The following is a 19,100-nucleotide window of genomic DNA, read 5'->3' as shown; positions in this document are numbered from 1 at the left end:
AGGAATGTTTGAAAGATCATAATGAAAGTCTGGATAGAATTATAAAATTTATGAAAGCTATTGGGCTATACTCAAAAATTTGAACAAGAAAGCAAATGATAAACAAACTAATAGTAGAAGACCAATGACCTCGTAGTTGACGCCTTCAAACCACAAAAAAAATTAACATCAGATCGATTAAATTCAATTATTTATCAACTATCTTCAGAGAGTACCATCGTGGTACCATCTCTGTTAATTGTCTTTTTATTTTTTATGTTCGCGTGCATTATGGAGTGGTGCTTGTTGGTTGGGTTAGAGTATCTTTGAGCTAGACTTCGCCAATAGGTACCAGAATCTCCTGTAACTTATTTCAATTTCCAAATGTATTGTTGTATTGTTTTTTTTTGTATTATCAATAAAGCCGATTTTTTTTTCGCCGTAGTGTGCGCTGGTCAGGCCCTATTCCACGAAGCCCCGATACATTCGGGAGGGCGCGCCAGCATTATCAACCAATGACCACTCCTCACACCGTGGGGGTGATCATTGGGTCTGAGAATCATATGCCCTGAGCAAGCGCAGTGAGACAAGAATGACAGCTTTCTGCATATGTGCGGCTAAGATTTCTGCCTTAGTGCGGCAAGCCTGTATGATTTTAAGATTCGAGAGTAGAGCGGACATCATTCCACCAAGGACTCCAATAATCAGAACAACCATCTTGACAGAGTGATCTGGATAGTCTGCAGAGTTCGAAGAGGAAATCTTGATATTTCATCCGTTTTTCCTCCTCTTTTTGGACGATATTCGTCTCGCCAGAAGCTGAAAACTGCATGAAAAATATCGTCTTGCATTACTGGTCAAGAAGGACTATATCAGACTTATCAGTTTATATGAGCCTGAGGGTGGGGAACGAATAGTTCCAATAAATGTGACACTTCTCGTTCCCCATAACAGATTCAATATCCTCCGGAACGTAGGGCAACACCGGTGTCTCGTCAATACCGTAAGGGTGCCGTAGATGGTAATATAGCACTCTGAGGGCCGCGTTTTGTTGATGGATCTAGGCCAAGACGGCATATGCTGGACATGCTGATAGCAAGTGCATTGGGGTCTCGGGCGCCTCGCGGCAGGCCCTGCACCTTGTGTCAGGAACCTTTATACCCATCACTTGACTGCGGTGTTGAAGACGTCATCCTGGCAAACCATGATGAACCCCTCAGTTTCCGACTGCAGCCAACTTGACCTGAGGAAAGCGAAAGACAGGCGCTTTGATAAGCCAATGTCTTCAATGTTATTGAAGAAGACCCCGTGAATTGACTCATCCTTGTGTTTCCGCAGAAGTGAGGTGATCTCTGCGGCTTCACTATGAGCTTTTTGCTGAACGGGTTCCAACTCGGTGACAGAGTTGTGGTCACGTCGTTCAGTGTCGAAAACTAAACCGAGTTCTTCAGCTGCTCGGGCAGCTGCCCTGAAGAGAAATGCCCCAATTCCTACTCTCTCATGGTCACGGACCATGCAGAGAAGGGGATCCGAACCCTGACGACTTCCAGTACCATTCTGTCAAGTAGACACTCAAACTCAAAAGTTCACGGCTTCCCTGTTGTCCGGGGAAGTAGAACCGTGGGACGGACGAATTGGGATGCAAACTCCTATAGAGATGCATCATTTTTCGGGTCTTTACGGGGAGTTGATACAGCTCCTCCCGAGTCCACTTCACTAGTCCAAACGAGTATAGTAATATTGGAACGGCAAGCAACTTTGTTTTTTCTCGACAGTTCCGATGACCATGTCTGTCGAAGTGTGTGCTGATACTTGCCGCGGAGAGAGTTCTTCACTGCTTTTACCTTTTGTGAGCGGCGTTGTTCCACCCCGAACTGAGTATATGTCTCTCCGGCATCCAGGTGGTGTAGGATGCTTCCATCTACGAGCTACACATCCTCTTTGTAGATCCCGTATCGTCCTCTTTTGAGATGGACCATTGCACATTTGTCTATCCCAAATTTCATACCGATAGCATGTGTGTACTCTTCCACCACCCTCAAGGATTGATGGAGATCCTTCACTCCATAGGCATAAAAATTATATTATATTATAAAACAAATGGGTGACCTTGTGCCTCCGGTTTCGGGGGTGCCACAGCTATACCCTCGAGTGTTTCTGAGCGCAACGGCAATCGTGAGATGCAGAAGAGAAGGGGACTGAGGGAATCGCCCTGAAATACACCCCTTCTGAAAATGACCCACCCGATTCATTATTATTATTATTATTTTTTCCTCTAGTGTGCGCTAGTCAGGCCTATCCCTCGAAGCCCCGATACTTTCGAGAGGACGCGCCAGTAGTATTATTATTATTACTATACACGATGTCTCATAAAGAAATAGTTTTCCATCAATAACTATTGATATCTGATTTGACAAAATTAGTTATTTACACTATTGAATTCTACGTAAAAAAGTGATCTGAAAATGTTTTCATAGAAACGAGAAATTTCGACAAGGAAAAAGAGACAGCAACTTTTCGAAAATGCATTTTTTCATAAAACATGCTGTAACTCAGAAACGATGATAGATATCGATATGCACTGTTGACCATTGGGTTTATTCTAAAAACAAAGTCATCTCTTTCCATCTATCAAGTTTGAAAACAGGAGTTTTTTTTCAAAAGTGTCCAATATTTAATATTGGTGATTGCAATGGCAATAACAATATCGAATAATTCAAGTGACCCTCAATTAATCATCAAACTAATGGGGCCCAAACACACCACTGGAAACAAACATTTCAAACCAGCCACTTCAAACACCACCCACCTGCGAAAAAGACACCAGCAACCAGAAGGAATTCAAATATCCATAGAAATGTCATTTTCCCCGACTGTCGCACTGATTCACATCACTCAAAACTAGTCAAAACATCAATAACATCGTCTGCAAATCTAGCGAAATTATCTCAGCGGGTCATGCCTTTATCAACTGCGAATTCAAGTTCACTCGACATAATAGAAACAATTTCGCATCGCATATGAATAATATTATGTTGTGTTCGCGTATTGTACACGCGGAAAGCGACGTCGGGCGTCCGTCAACGTCGGGACGAGCGAAGGACGGGAATGAAGACACCCCAAAAAGAGAGATAACTTCGAGGTATTGGAGCGCATGCGCGTTTTTTCTGGGAATTTTTCGAATAGCAATGTTGAGATGTCGAGATTATCCAATTATTTCATTATGCCAATCTTGAGACGTGTTATGGTGGCAAGCGAACGCGTCGTTTGAGATTTGCTTAGCGCAAGTGTAAATTCCTCTAGTTCTATAATTGAACTACGCCAATAGGAGCAAGCAGAAGTCCAGAATTTGAAGGTATGAGGTGTTAGTAATGAAAATATAAAGACAAGTTCAAATTAATTGCATCCATGTCCTTTCAACAGAAAAATAGTTATGTTTATTCATTCTATTGTACAAAGTTAACGACTCACCCTCAAGTGTGAAATATGTTGATACAATGGTTCCATAAGGGACTGTATTAGGACCTTTTCTTTTCATACTATACCTGAAGGACACCAATTCACTGAAGATTGTAAATTTATTGATCTGATTGCGGATGATACTCTGTTGGCTGTAAATGATGAACGATCTAATGATATATAAACACATTAGACGTTGTAGCAGCAAGAAGTTCAAGAACTGAATAATTTTTCCAAGGATCTGTGTTTTGAATCCTCGGCAGTCAGTTATATGAGTAACTCCGCTATCGATCAACATCATCAGATATCAAAGAATTCTTCACACGGCTTGAATCTAATCTGGTTCTCGTTACGAAAAAATATGAATGAATATTGCTTTGTGGTGATTTCAATGTAGACGGAGTGAATGCAAGTTCTAATGATAACAAATTTCTTGATATTATCGAATCATTTGATCTCATCAGTCATATTAATGTTCCAACTAGAATTTCGAGACTTTTTGGTGAAGAAAGTTTTTGGCTTCCTACTACTCCCTCTTGATACAAAAAAAAGGATGAGGGAATCTTCCAAAGATTTTTATTCCACAACGAATGTTTGAAATACAAACTGAGTAGAGAAAAGTATCTTCTGTATAATTCAGTGTTCATATAGAAGTATTTGTTTCGAAAGAATTTTTTTCTTTCGTATAATTCAATGTTTTTGAAAGTAGCTGTTTCAGGAGGACTTTCTTTCAGTTTGTGTCTGAAAGTTACTTCTTTGCATGATCTACACATCCATGTATAGAGGTACTTATTTTCAAATTGATTACTTCCTTCCTTTCTTTGGAAGATTCCCTCATTCTTTTTTTTATTGTATCAAGATGGAGTAGTAGAAAGCCACAAATTTTCTTTACCAAAAATTAATCACTCCTAAAAATATAACCCCTCCAATTCAAATAAGATTCCTCTTGGTTGGGATTAAATCAAATAGGTGAATGAATGTCATTACGATGTCATCGATGACATAAGCAGATCAAGCTTATTCCGTGACATTGAAAATCGTAATTCATGAATGAAGTGTGTGAAGTGTAACCAATTTAGACCATATAATATCCAATTTCCCAAATGGAACAAAGGCTGAAGCTTTCGTTCCAGGTTATTTGGATCATTTTGCACAACTTTTGGAGTGGCCTCAGGATAGGCAGGATAGGCAGACAATTTCCAATATTATTTGCTTTCTCAGCCATTATTGCATAAAATGGCCAAGTTCAAAGATTTGCCCATTGTTTTTTTTTGATGCCTGCGACGTGGTGCATCAGAAGTTCTTATCACATGGTCGTACGGTAAATGAGGAGTAGTATCTTGAAGTTATGCGCCACTTGCGAGAAGCAATACGAAGAAAACGTCCGGTATTGTGGAAAAACAATTCATGGCTTCCCCATCACGAAAATGCACCTGCTCACTCATCATTGCTAGTTCGTGATTTTTCGTCAAAAAACAACACTGTGGTCATGCCTAGCCCGCCGTATCCATCAGATTTTCCTCCCTGCAAAAAAAGACCCATGAAAGGAGGGCGTTTTACGATGATTGAGGAAATGAAAACCGAATCGCTGAGATAGCTCAAGGTCATACCAAAAATTGCACATCGGAACTGCTCAGAATATTGGAAAAATATCTGGCACATTGAAAAATCATTTCATTTTCTGAACAGACAGCGTTTTTTGTATAACATTGTCAGTTTGTCAGTTATTTTGAAGAAAAGGCGAATATCTGCGTAATCACCAAAATTCTCTTCTCATTGCCAGCTCATTTTTTTGACAACCAAACACTTAACCGGTAAACTTCTAGATCATATTATACGTACAGGAATAAAGTGAATTGCTATGCAGTAACAATGATTCTCAATTGTGAAGGTAATTGAGGAGATCGTGAATATATGTATAATATAATTCAATGTCCAGAGTGGTATTGGTGAGTGAAGTAGTTGTTTTCCGTTAGGCAAATAGCTGTACTCGCTGGTATTTGTATTTTTTCAATGTTTAACGTATACTTATGCGACAGACACCATTTTTGTGTTGAACCGTTTCTCTTACAAACAAACTTGGCATGTATTTGTGCTTTTGCGAACAGGTCTTCTCTGGGTTTGCGATTTCCCGTACTGTATTCTGAACAATAATGTTTCACTCACTTCAATTCCAAACAGACTTTATGAGGTCCGAATTCACGAAAGTTTTTCAACCGCATTTCTCCACTCCAGTATATAGCAATGCCAGAAAATCCCTTCAAATTCTCGGACAAGACGAAACAGAAGTAACGGAACGAGTGCATCAACCCTTTTGCTGCTTTGCGATACTTCCGACCTTTCAAGTTACTCTTTACCGAAACTAAGAACTCGCTATAAATATCTCGGAGAACTTTTCTACTTAGACGTCTCGTGCAAGTAAGCTGCTTTTACACTACGTGATCTCAAACTTGCTGATGAAAATGATTTTTGTGGAGCATAAGAAGACGCAAGTATTTTAAAAATTGGCTGAGTTGATTTTCTTTCGTGTAATATTGAAAATTTCTCAGATAATAATGAATGTACTGACCCATTACTCGATGAAAATTATTACCACTATCCATGATGATAATTTTCACAAACATTTTCATTTGTGGATGAGGAACATGCCCAAAAGTGTATGTAGGAAGGACTATAAGGAATTTCCAAACGAGAATGTCCGAACATGAAAGAAATTTTGAACTGAAGAAGACTAATTCCACCTATGCGGACCTCTTTCTGGAGAACAAGCACGATTTTATTACTATAATGGGATATTAGGACAAATATGTGGTGCACAAGGATATCAAAATAATTCAATATTCTTGATCATTTTTTCATTGTATTGATCTTATCATAATATATAGATATAGGATTGAAATTCTAAGCTCTTAGGTATAAATTATAAATTGGAGAAAAACTGATTTTTTTATTCCTTTCAGTTCTTCTTTATAGACTTTATATACATACATTGTAATTTTTGAATAGAAACACTATTTATGTGTGTGTATGTATATGCATACATATATATTCATATGTATAGATGAAACAAATTTCAGTTATAATAATGTATTACATGAGTTTTCGGTATATAAATACAAATAGAGATCATAACATGGGATACTAGGTAAATGAAACTCCACGTGCAATCTATGATTTTTGTGGTTAACTAGTTTATTCTATACCAACATTGTATGTAACTTTTGTAATATGTATTTGTATACTATTTCAGTATAAATAAACGTAACTATTATTATTATACAAAAAAAACACTCGTTGTTGTTCATACTGTTTTCTATATTATGTTGCTTAGTGTTTTTTGAAAAATATATTTTTCATTTCCGTAAAGTTTGCAGTACAAATTAATCAGCAAAAAGTGATTTTCTTGTAATAGAGCATACCGTGGGTTCTTCAAGAAGTTGTTTCGGAAATGTTTTCGTCGGAAAAAAAACTCATGTCCATGATCTATACATCTTTGATAAGTCTTCATTTTTGAATTTATCACTTAAGGGGTACTCAGTTAACAGAATTGTGGCAGTGTTTGCAACCTTAGGTGTAGTAATGGATATTACTGAAGTTTTCTCCCAAAACCAAACCGTTATTTTAACACCTCGACACGTGTTTTTTCAAGAGAAATGAAACTTAAAAAAATTTAGTATTTCTCTTGAAGATAACCACTTAGTAATTGAAACACGTGTCGAGGTGTTGAATGTAACGGTTTGGTGTTGTGAAAATTGAAGATGAAAATTTTCACCAATTAAACGTAGGAAAATTTATAAGTCAGCCATAAAGTGAACACACCTCCCCCTCTTCATCAGACACCCCTCGTCTGAAGACGTCTCTATTTCGCACCTCTTTTCCGTCACTCCCCACACATACATTAGCCCTAGTTCTTTAACAATCACTATAGTTACATATCTTCATCTCAATATCAAATGTAAAATATCAGTGTGGCCTATAATGAAATCCCCAAAACATGTACAAGCATTTTCACATGAATATGGTCCACTGTGCTCCAAATAACAAGTGAAAAGTACAGTTTCCTTTTGGGCAAGGCCAACCCTGCATGGTTGCCGAAAGGCACGAGGAGCCCCCATCAAAACAGTGTGCGTACAACTGTCGCAAAAACAAAACAAACGATGTTTTGAGTGTATGGCGTCTAATGTAACATAAATATTTACTCGGATGCCACCTCCTGTAATGAGAAGGGCTATCTATTCGATGAAACACACGATTAAATGTATTACAAGTGAATGTTTAATTTTTTTATGCCGGCTGGGCTCAGGCTGTGTTTTCGTTTAATGATATCCACTGGAAGAGAACTCATCTGGTTACAACGTATTGAATATGTTTCGATTGTTTTGTACACAAGGCATATTTTTCTACCGGAATTTTTGTTGACTCTATCAAGGAATAGTATAGTGTCTTTGCGGTTGGGTATTAGACCGGGAGCCCGTGACAGAAATGGCAAATGACAAAATGGCAAACATAGAGTCAGAGTGCCACCTCAACAACTATGGTGTGCCACAAGGAAATGTTTTAGGTTCTCTTTTATTCTTGTTATATGTAAATGATTTGGGTTCTGTTCTGACGAAATGAAAATTTCATCTTTTCGCTGATGATACCTTGATATACTTCAATAGTTGTGATTTCGCTGATCTTATGAACACATTGAATGAAGAAATAGATCAACTTCTTTATGAATTTAAAATCAATAAACTGAAAGTTAATGAAACTAAAAGTAAATATATGTTTATTGGCAGTAATTTTCTGTATCAAAAATTACTAATTATGGAATTAGATATCAAAATGAATGATCAGCGGATTGAACGGGTTCAGGAAATGAGATATTTGGGATTCGTAATTGATACCCAACTGAAATTTGATTGACACATTGACTATATTTCGAAAAAAAATAGGTAAAAATTGGAATCATGAGACGTATAACTTCATTTTCATCTCAGTCTAGTCGGATAACAGTATACAAAACTATGGTATTGCCTCATTTCAACTATTGCAGTTCTATAATTTACGCGAACATATCTAATTATGACAGACTGTAAATTGTACAAAACGAAGCAATGCGTATTATCCTTGGTTGCAACAGGAACACGAATATAAAATCGATGTTAGATATCCTCAACTGGCTTAATGTGAAACAAAATCATTATATTTAAACAATGACTTTTATTTCCAAAATGATAAATAATTTACTGCCCAATTATTTACAGTGTCTATTGATTCCTGTGAACAATATCCATGATCGAGCAACACGAACTGCAAGTAAAATGAATTCCTATGTAAAACCAACCTCTACAGCTAGTTCGATGAAATCTGTCTTTTTCAAAGTTATTGTTGAATTCAATCTACTTCCCAGTGAAACCAAAGAATCTTCGTTCATAAAGTTGTTTAAAACAAAATTGAAAGAATATGTTACAAATTGAACATTATAATTGTGTATGGGTATGTATATGCATGTGTGTATATACAGCGTGACTCACGGTCGATGGTAGGTTAGACGTTTCTGGAAAACGCAAAGCATAATTTTTCTGAAAATTTCACCTCTCGCATTACCTTACCTGTTCTATCGATCTAAAATATTTTCAGCATTGCGGCGTTGCCACTTCCATCAAAAAGTCCTAGCAACTTTATTTTTTCAAATGGAACACCCCGTATATTAATACATTTTTGGAATCGCTCTGATATTTTGATACTTTTTTGTCAATAATGTCCTATACCTATCTCTATCTGTTTTCGAGATAAAAGATAAATTGTGCTAAATATGGTCCAAAACATAGCCTTAATTGAAATTAAGTACATTAGTACTCTCAATACATGAAAACTTGATATTTTGATGATAGTTTGGACAAACTCGAATTATTCAAATAACACCAAGAAATCGACTCCATATTATACAGGGCGTGCTAAAATTACTATTATTTCCATTGTGCATAAAAGTAGTCAAAAGTTCATTTTTTCAAATGAAACCCCCTGTATATTACTTGGTGAATTGAAAGATGGTGAAAAATGCTTCAAGATGATATATAATATCCCTATACCTAAATCGTCAAGTTTTCTCAATAAAGTCGCTTCTTCTAGAAACATTATTTTTTTTTAGAATTTGGATTTAGGTAGCAGTGGAATTATCAAGCTTATGGCAGTTCGGTTACTTTTATAAGTAATTTACAAAGAGTTATCGACGGTGTTTCGAATCATCTTCCAAAATGAATGCAAATATCGATTATTCAAACGAAGTTCTTATGAAATTATTTATTATTCACATGAACAAAGTGATCAAATCATTGTCAGAACGTGTGAAAAATTCAACCAAATGTATCCTGAATTAACACCAATGAACGAGAGGAAATTTGTAAGGTTACAAAATAATTTCCTCAACTATGGCTCAAAGTTTCCAGGGAACAACTGTATCAAAAATCAGTCATTTCTCGGTAAAAAGTAATATTTTGTGGGATACAACATGTGAAAGTACAGACAATAACAGAATAGGATGATTCAAAATAACAAAATTGCAAACAAAATATCACAATGCTGAAAATATTTCAGATCGATAGAAGAGGTAAGAAAATGTGAGAGGTGAAATTTTCAGAAAAATCATGATTTGCGTTTTCCAGAAACGTATAACCTACCATCGACCGTGAGTCACGCTGTATGTGTTTCTATGTATTTATATGTATAAAATATGTATATGTATTAAATTGGTGGTTCCTGATGTGGGTTCATTATGATATTATTTTGTGTATGAAGGTATATATCTGTGTGTGTGTGTATATTTATGTATATGTTAATGTATATGTATATATAGATCTGTGTAAAAATTTTTGCATGTTCCATACTATTCTTTCATTTTTTATATTTTCTGCAATCAGTATTTTTATATTTTCTTTATACATTGTAATCTGATTATCCGATGATAAATAAAGCATTCAGTCATTCATTCATACATTCATCGGCGATCAGGGCGACATTTCCTGTAATGTCCAGCGTGGTCAGGTTATCAACATATAGTAAAAACAAAATTCGACGCAAGACTGATCCTTGCGGAACACCACATTGTATATTACCTAAATTTGAGATTGATTTTGTCTTAGCTACTTATGAGCGGCCAGATAAATATGTCGTAAACCATGAATGTGCTTTATTTCTAAATCCGTACCTAATTTGTCTAACTTTCAATAATTTCTATTCAAAGAAGTTTTGTCTACGATAATTAGTATACCGACATCGTACGTGTCTGGAATCCCAACAAATTCCTGACAACCGAATCCAAAGCTCATCCATAAATATTTCGTACACCGTTAAAGTATCTGTTCGTGATATTTCCTAACCTCATTCTACACGAAAGTGGTGTTTCACCAAATATATGACAAGAAGTATTTCTATTACAATATACTCGTGAAAGCTTGGAGTTTTCCGCACGTTTTCTCTATGCTTTTCGACCACATACTCGATATAAATCACGATAAACTGCCGCACTTAGTGACAACACCAGATTTCGGCGATACAAACTAGAGCCGTGTTTGATGCGATATTCAGGAAGCTGTGGAATAATTCACAATGTGTTGCCTTCTGCTCGAAGAGCTAGGCCTTGGAACAGATGAGTCGAGATTTAATCTGAGAGCTAGTCCAATGACACCAAATTTTCAACACCACCGTATATGAACAATGATTTGTGGTTTAAATCATGAATACACTAACCCAATAATTATTAATAGGCAATTTTTACAAATAAAAAATACTTCCGGCCATGACCTGAGCTGCTGTGCAAAAGTCTTCAAAATTGGATAAAGAAACTAGGATTTAAAATAATGAACAAACGTCAAGCAGTTATGGAAAGCAGAAGAATAGTGGAATTGCGTAACAAATACTTAGAAGAAGTAACTAAATATAGACAAGAACCACGGCAAATTTTCTATTTGGACGAAACTTGGAATGACACTCACGACACAGTTACGGAAGGGTGGACTGATGGTTCGAGAATGTGTACTCCTAACATGCCTGCAGACAAACGATCGCGACTAATCATTGTGCATTGCCGAGAAAGTAAAGATTAGGTTTCGAATTCTTTGAAATTATGTGGAAAAAAACTTGGGGACTTCAATGTTGACTATCATAAGAACATGGAAGCTAATATTTTCAAAGTATGGTTTGAAAACACATTGATCCCAAATTTAGATGCGAATAGTGTGATAGTTCTTGACAACGCTTCCTATCATTCGCGACAGCTCATAAAAGTACCAACTAAAAATTCGAGGAGAGATGAAATACAAAGTTTCTCAATGGATAACAATTTGTATTTTGAAGATTGATATACTAAAAACCAACTTCTTGAAGTGTGGCAGACGAAAACATTCAAAAAAGTGTATGCCTTTGAGAGTATTGCTGAAAAGTATGGACACACCATACTGAGACTTCACCCTATTTTTGTGTTTTCACAAAAATTGGAGAAAATTGAAACAAAGCAAAGGCTTAAATATATTTTTCCAAAATTTGATAAGAAGATAATAGAGCTAATCATAGTAAAAGTATCTAATATTACCAAAGAAGACTAGCGGAAAAGGATTAAAAAAGTAATTTCAGTTGAAAAAGAATATAATGGAGATTGGGCACTTCCATATCGATGGTGGAAATATATTCATTATTGATTTAACAAGTGACGACAGTGATAGTGAAACAGAGAATATAGAAGAGGAATTATCAGAAGCTTTCGAAGAAAGTGAAGTGTTTTTGAAGCGATTGATCGTATATATATATATATATATATATATATATATATATATATATATATATATATATATATATATATATATTTCACACATTCGTCAGGACAACTACAATAATAAGATTATATATCTTGTAAAAAATATATAAATATGGAGAACGTACTAACGCGAGAGAATGTCAAGTGAGAAAACTCTGAATTTTTCCACTTGACACAAAAAATAAATAGATAAGTACTCTTTGATCACCTCCATATTGATTTCAATTTAAGAGCCACCGGTAGACAGCTGTTTCAGCCTATTGGGCATCGTCAGTACCGGGCAGGCGGTCCTCAATTGAAGACAAAATGAGAAAAACCAAGACAGTACTCGATAAAAATACCTGCGTAAACGCAAGCGAAACATAAGTGGAATCACCTGCTGGTGTGACACCTAAGTTATGTTTCACTTATGTTATATATATATATATATATATATATATATATATATATATATATATATATATATATATATATATATATATATATATATATATATATATATATATATATATATATATATATATATATATATTACAATGTAGGTTTTCACGGATGGTAGAATATGATGTGTTGTTGTGGGGGAGACAACAAAGGCTCTGCGACAAAATGGCTACGGACCAAAGATCATTCAAAAGGCCATCGACAGACAAAGTAGAACCAACAAAACATCCACTAGATCGACAGAAGACTCTCCACACGACAGACAATCTGTGACACTACCTTATATCAAAGGTGTGACCGACAAAATCGGGAGAATACTAAGACGTAAAAACATTCGGACAACCTACAAACCACACAAAACGATATCCAGTTGGCTGCCCAGACCGAAAGAGAGAATTTCCCTAGAAAACCAAGGAGTATATAGCATCACATGCGAGGACTGTGGACAACAATATATCGGTCAGACCAACAGACGTATATCTGCCAGAACCCAGGAGCACAAAAACTCGATGAGAACTAAACAAACCTCCTCTGCCCTCTTTCAACACCATCTACAAACAGGTCACAAGATTAATTTTGAGTCCACAAAACAGATAGCACAGGTGCAAAACCCAAGAATACGACAAATCAGGGAAGCTATCGAAATCGAAAAGCAAGGCCTCATCAATAAAAGGGATGACTCACTAAACATCCCAAGGATTTGGAAAACAATAATTAGAAGCAACCACCAAAGACAACCACAAATTGATAATGAACCATCGCAGGTAGGAGAACCGCCAGAAGCCATTAACAACCCTCAGGTAGAAAAACAGGTAGGAGAACTACCAAAAGCCATCAACAACCCTCAGGTAGAAAAACAGGTAACAAATCCATACAACTTACGCAAGCGAAACCATATAAAAACACCACAAGAAGAACCTGACATCAGTTACACCTCTCGAAGCGAAGCAGTAACTCGTCTTGATAATGCCAAGTCTCGCCGAACACACACTCTCTTATTAACGATAAATCCGGGTTCTTGGTTCAAGAGTCGGCAATGCAATCACCTTTACTTCTGTCGTGCCCTTCAACCCACCTCAGGACGAAGTTATTATCTACCTAGGCTTTGGCTAAATCTTGGTGACACTCTAGTACTAGCCCTGAGGTTATACGTTGTCTGTTCAAGACTAATAGGGCTTGTCTCGCTGTCAGTGCAGATTGTTATGTTTTTGCTAGAAATTTCTTACTTGGTTGATTCGTTTGTAGCGATTGAGATACCAGCCAGTTCTGTTTGGACCACGTTGGTATTTCTTCCCATTCTCCACATGATTCTTAGGCTTAGTGATCTGGAGTACACTCCACACCCTGAGCCTTCTTTGGTTTTTTAGCCTTCTGTATGAATCCGTATTGCATTTGTATCATCTTACTCTATGTTCTGCTTAATTTGTATTTTGTAGGGTTTATCAAACACAAACCTGCATTGCTTGTTGCCTGCAGCAGAGGTTGTGCAGTAAGCGCTTCCCGCCAGAGGTCCAGCCTCATTCGATCCATTCCCACTTTGAGGTTTTCACCAGCCGTGCGCAATCGTACCATGACCATTAAAGCAACCTCCTTAACGTACAGATCAAGAAGAACCAGACCCATGAATAATTCCATTGCCGCGATTGGTGTTGTTCTCATGGCTCCTGTTATGTTTAAACAAATCATTTGCTGTATTTCGTATAATTTTTAAATGTCCGTTACTTGTAGAACTTTCAGTCCCCATGCAATGGCTCCATACGTTAACATAGGTCTTATTATTGCAGTGTAGATCCAGGTGACCACACGGGGTGAAAGACCCCATGCGCGTCCCACTGTCCTCCGACATTGCTCATAAGTCACGTATGCACTTTTTGCTCTACTCTGTAGATGAGAGTTCCATGTTAGCTTCCTGTCGAGGATAGTACCAAGGTATTTCACCTCTTCAGAGAAGTTTAGTTAGATTTTGAAGATTTCGGGAGGTTTCAAGCCCGTTGAACTCCTTTTCCTGGTGAAAAGGACCATCTCAGTCTTCTTGGGATTGATCGACAGTGAGTGTTCCTTACACCACGTTCCTATTATTTTAACCCATCCTGCGCTCTATCACACAGTGTGTTTACAAATTTGCCGGTCTGCAAGATAACTATGTCATCTACTTATGCAATTGTATAGAATCCATTTTTGTTAAGGTGGTTAATCATGGTATCCAGAACTATGTTCCAGAGAAGGGATGATAAGACCTACCCCTGTGGACATCCTCTCATGACCAGTCCTTTCACAGTGATGTCTTCTACATTAATACTTATTGCTCTACTATAGAACATCTTGAGTATCCATTCTCCTACTTCCAAGGGTACATTTCTGGAGTGTAGTTGCTGGGTAGCTGTTGTAAAGGTTATTTTATCAAACGCTCCCTCGATATCTATGAGTATACCCAGGGTGGATTCTTTATTATCCAATGATCTCTCGATCCACTCTGGCATTGCACCCGTGCAATGTTTGAGTTTTGCATTACCACAGACTCCCGCAGGCGTCGAGTTGATGAATTTGGAAAAATTATCTGTGATTAAATATTTGATGAATTGATGAATCATTCAGTTGACTTCTTCACTTTTATATTCTTTTTCAACGTAGTTCCTCATTAAAGTAAATTCTTCACAAAATTCTCACATGATGTTCACTACTGATATTCTATATTTCTGTGCTTTTCTGTGCTATTTATTATGTGCTTTTCTACACCCGTATTGCGTACACACTATTGCAAAAAGTGAAAATACCCAAATAGGTTAATGAAAAACAGGACGTACGTATAATGTCTTTTTTCTTTCAACGAGGAAAAAAATCAAAACAGTTCCTACAATTCACAAAAATATAAATGAGCTCCTCGAGAAAATAATAATCTTCGTCTAGAAAACAATAAATAACTTAGCGGTCCATCAAGGCTCTGGATGAAATATGATGCACCATCGTCTTTTTTTATTTCTGCGCTCGAAATATTTCGTATTATAATGAGATACTCAACCATTCGATGCTATTTTATGTCGGACATCAATAAGAAAAATGACTCGATAGAAATTCACTTAGCGGCTTTCAGTCCTTATGAATAAAACGTCTGAAAAAGCCCTGACCGGGAGCTTTATTCACTGGTACAATGGCAGCGCTCCAAATATCCCATCATCCAGCGTCGTGACATTCGAATGTTGCTTGGTAGATGTATTTTCCAAGTACAAACACTCTATTTTTGATTTATATGCGTTTTACAAAAGAACTAAGAACTAAAATAACAGGCAAACTGGCAATTATTTTGGTAAATATGATAAAATTGAATACATAAAAAAAAATGACAGACTAAAGTTATGACTAAATTCTTGACGCGAAACTCACGTCATTATTGTGGTGTATTTGAAGTTTCCATTCAGAAATCAGTGGCAAACTAACAATTGAATACATAAAATACTTTCTGACTGAAAAAGTTGTGACTAAACTCCTGACGCGAAATTCGCGTCAAAAGACAGCTTTTGTTTGGGTGTAGCATAAGTTTTCTAATTAGAAATGATAGGCGAACTAACAGTTATTTCGAAAGATATGACAACTTTGGATACATAGAAAAAATCCAGACAGAAAATGTTATGATTGAATTCTGACGCGATAGTCGCGTCAAGAGGCTGCTCCTGTATTGGGGTAGTGAATTCTTCCTCATCAGAAACGAACTAACAGTTATTTTCAAAGATAAAACGACATTGGATACATAAAAAAATCTGACCGGCAAAGTTATGACTTGAATCTTGACGCAAAACTCGCGTCAAGAGACTGTTTTCATTTTGGTGGAATGAAAGTTATCTTATTAGAGGTCAGAGGTGAACTAACCATTAATTTTCACAAGTATAACGACATTGGATACATAAAATAAATAATGACGAAGTCATGACTGAATTCTGACGCGAAACTCGCGTCAGGAAACTGCTTTTGTTTTGGTGTAGTAAAACTTATCTAACCTTCTTTAGGACGAAACGAAAGCACTACAGAAAAATCCTTAAGGCACTCTAGGAGCGGTGCCTGTGCGGAAATAGTGATTCATATTGGATTTGAATCGCTGCTAATTAAATACATAATACAAATGAAAGAGTTCTTGAATAGTGAAGTTCGAGGAGTACTTAGTTGAACCCCAAAACGATGAGCAGACACAGTCCGTCTCGTTTTCTGATATGTACAGAAGCGAACTAACAGTTATTTTGACAGGTATAATGACATTGAATACATAAAATAAATTCTGGCAGACAAACTCATCACTGAACTTCTGACGCGAAACTTGCGACAAGAGACTGTTTCTGTTCTGGTGTGGTAAAAGTTTAATAATTAGATTCCTTCCATAATAGAGGGTCCAATTTCCCTCTTCAAGGTATATTTGTTGGTAGATTCACTCGTTATTGTCCTTTCGATGGGAAAGTGTTGAAGTTAACAATCGTCATGGCATATGTCGATTTATGGTAATCCAGACAGGTAATATTGTTCCCAGATTGTGAGGTCCGGTTAGATTAGTTCAGGTTGGGTTAAGTTAGGTTAGGTTCGGTTAGAACATGTCAGATCAGGTTAGGCTTGGTTAGGTTAGGACAGGTCAGATCCGGATAGGTTAGGTTTGGTTAGGTTATATTAGATTGAGTTAGGTCAGGTTAGGTAAGGTTAGGTTACGTTAGGTTAGGATAGTTTTCTTTGACAATTATTCAGCAAAAATTATTTAGTAGGAAGATATATGCCTGTCAAACGATATAAAGGTTGATATTTTGCTGTGCAGGATAAGATTCGTCATATGTAGCTCAAGGCCAGCGCCTATGAACTAGTTATGGAAAATCTCATTCATCAATACTCTCAACCCGTCAGAATCATGAGTAAAACGACAACATTGACAGATGGTTGATTTACTTCAGTTCGTTTTTCTGATTATTCATTGAATGTAATGTAATATTTTATCTGGAGGATGGAAACTACGCTGCGGTTTTTTTAAGAATATGTACCTATACAATTATCATCTCAAATATGAGATAAGAATAGTGGAAAAAACAGACTGATTTCCTCACTTATATGTAGATATATTTGTGATCCCTGAAATGTATCCTCTTGAAGACTCGTTTTTTTTTCGTGCAAAATTTCAGAGCATTCTGAAGCTTTTCTGAAAATGATATCAGATTTGACTTCTTCGCCATAATACTCAACTTCCCGTTTTTGTGAGGCAATGGTTGGAACCTTAAGTGTAGTAAAGAATATTATTGGAGTTTTTTCCGAAGATAAATGATATTGCCTCATTTCAACAGTACAAAACAGAACAACAGAACGAATTTAGTAATCACTAGCAAAATTATTTTTCAGTTTTTTTGAAACAACCATAATGTTTCAACGAAAATCAACTCATGTATTTTTGTTGTGATTACTTCACTTAGTCGTTCCTGCAAAAAAACAAAAATTATGATCATTCATTTGATGACTAAAATGAATGAAAATATTTACTTCTGGCACCGTCTTGCGGCAACTTCAGGACTACCATACTTTTCAAATTTTTGAAATGAAAGCGCATCCTGGGTCAACCAGTGTACAAACATTTCATTTCACTTCCAGTTGGTCACCAAAAAACATCACTGGTCAATACTTTCAGTTTTGGTCGACATTGTTGCCAAACTTGTTTCAATTTGTACGTCATCAGTACCTATTGCAAAAACTGGAAAATTTCGTACTCGCCAGTTTTCACTTATTCACATTTTTCACTACAGAAATGATTGACTTTCGTCCTTCGTATCAAAGTATACACTGTTATACTGATGGAGTATTTATATTCCTGTATTCTGTTAGTCCCGAATACATTATTTGTCACATTCTTGGTATTTAAACTATAATGTCTTCGAAACAAATTATAAGGGTCGTCTGAGTATCGGAATTGATATCGCCATTTCATCCATGTTCCCAATCCAAAGTTTCGTGTTTCTCAATACGCGTCCGGAATACAAGATCGGCCATCAAAAGAGTAGCCAAGTCAGCAAACTCACATAAACTTTCTCTATGTTGTGAATAGCAACTGTTCCACGTTCCTTTCTATTTGTCCAGTATGACGTATACACCGTGAGACCGGGATATCGACTTTCTGGCAGTTTCTGTCATTGGCGTCATGTACTCGAGGAGAAACTCACAAGGTTTTGAATTTTTCGATAATTGTTTCATCAAGCTGTAAAATTTTCTGAATTTCTCAACTTGTATCAGAAGACATCAATGATCGAAAAATTATTTATTTATCTCGATGTTCTCTCAGAAAATTTTATAACGTCGAAAATCAATCAAGTTTAGGGTGGTTTCGTATGTTTTGTCCGTTTCATGAGTGTACTTTAAACTGTGATATCTATCCATCAAATTACTATGATCGACTCCATCAAAAGCAAATATA

The 19,100-nt window shown here is 36.5% G+C and overlaps 1 protein-coding gene across 2 annotated transcripts in view; it reads right to left on the bottom strand.

The window, feature by feature from the left end:
• Window positions 1-19,100, bottom strand: part of LOC111504788 (uncharacterized) — a 90,210-nt gene that overhangs the window by 65,407 nt on the left and 5,703 nt on the right. The window contains exon 1 of one of the 2 annotated variants that reach the window (XM_074177471.1): window positions 2,789-3,060. The exons of the other annotated variant lie outside the window; for it this stretch is intronic. Within the exon in view, the coding sequence (XP_074033572.1) occupies window positions 2,789-2,843 (55 nt within the window). The 5' untranslated portion in view covers window positions 2,844-3,060. Of the gene's footprint in view, window positions 1-2,788; window positions 3,061-19,100 lie in introns of those variants that run through there. 2 annotated transcript variants of the gene reach the window in all.

This window comes from Leptinotarsa decemlineata, unplaced genomic scaffold, assembly GCF_025532065.1.
Source record: "Leptinotarsa decemlineata unplaced genomic scaffold, Ldec_3_MD MMD2_tig00002974_RagTag_RagTag, whole genome shotgun sequence".
In the NCBI taxonomy this organism is placed as follows: domain Eukaryota; kingdom Metazoa; phylum Arthropoda; class Insecta; order Coleoptera; family Chrysomelidae; genus Leptinotarsa; species Leptinotarsa decemlineata.
Note: the sequence above shows the minus strand (reverse complement) of the source record. Positions and strands in the feature narration are given on the sequence as shown.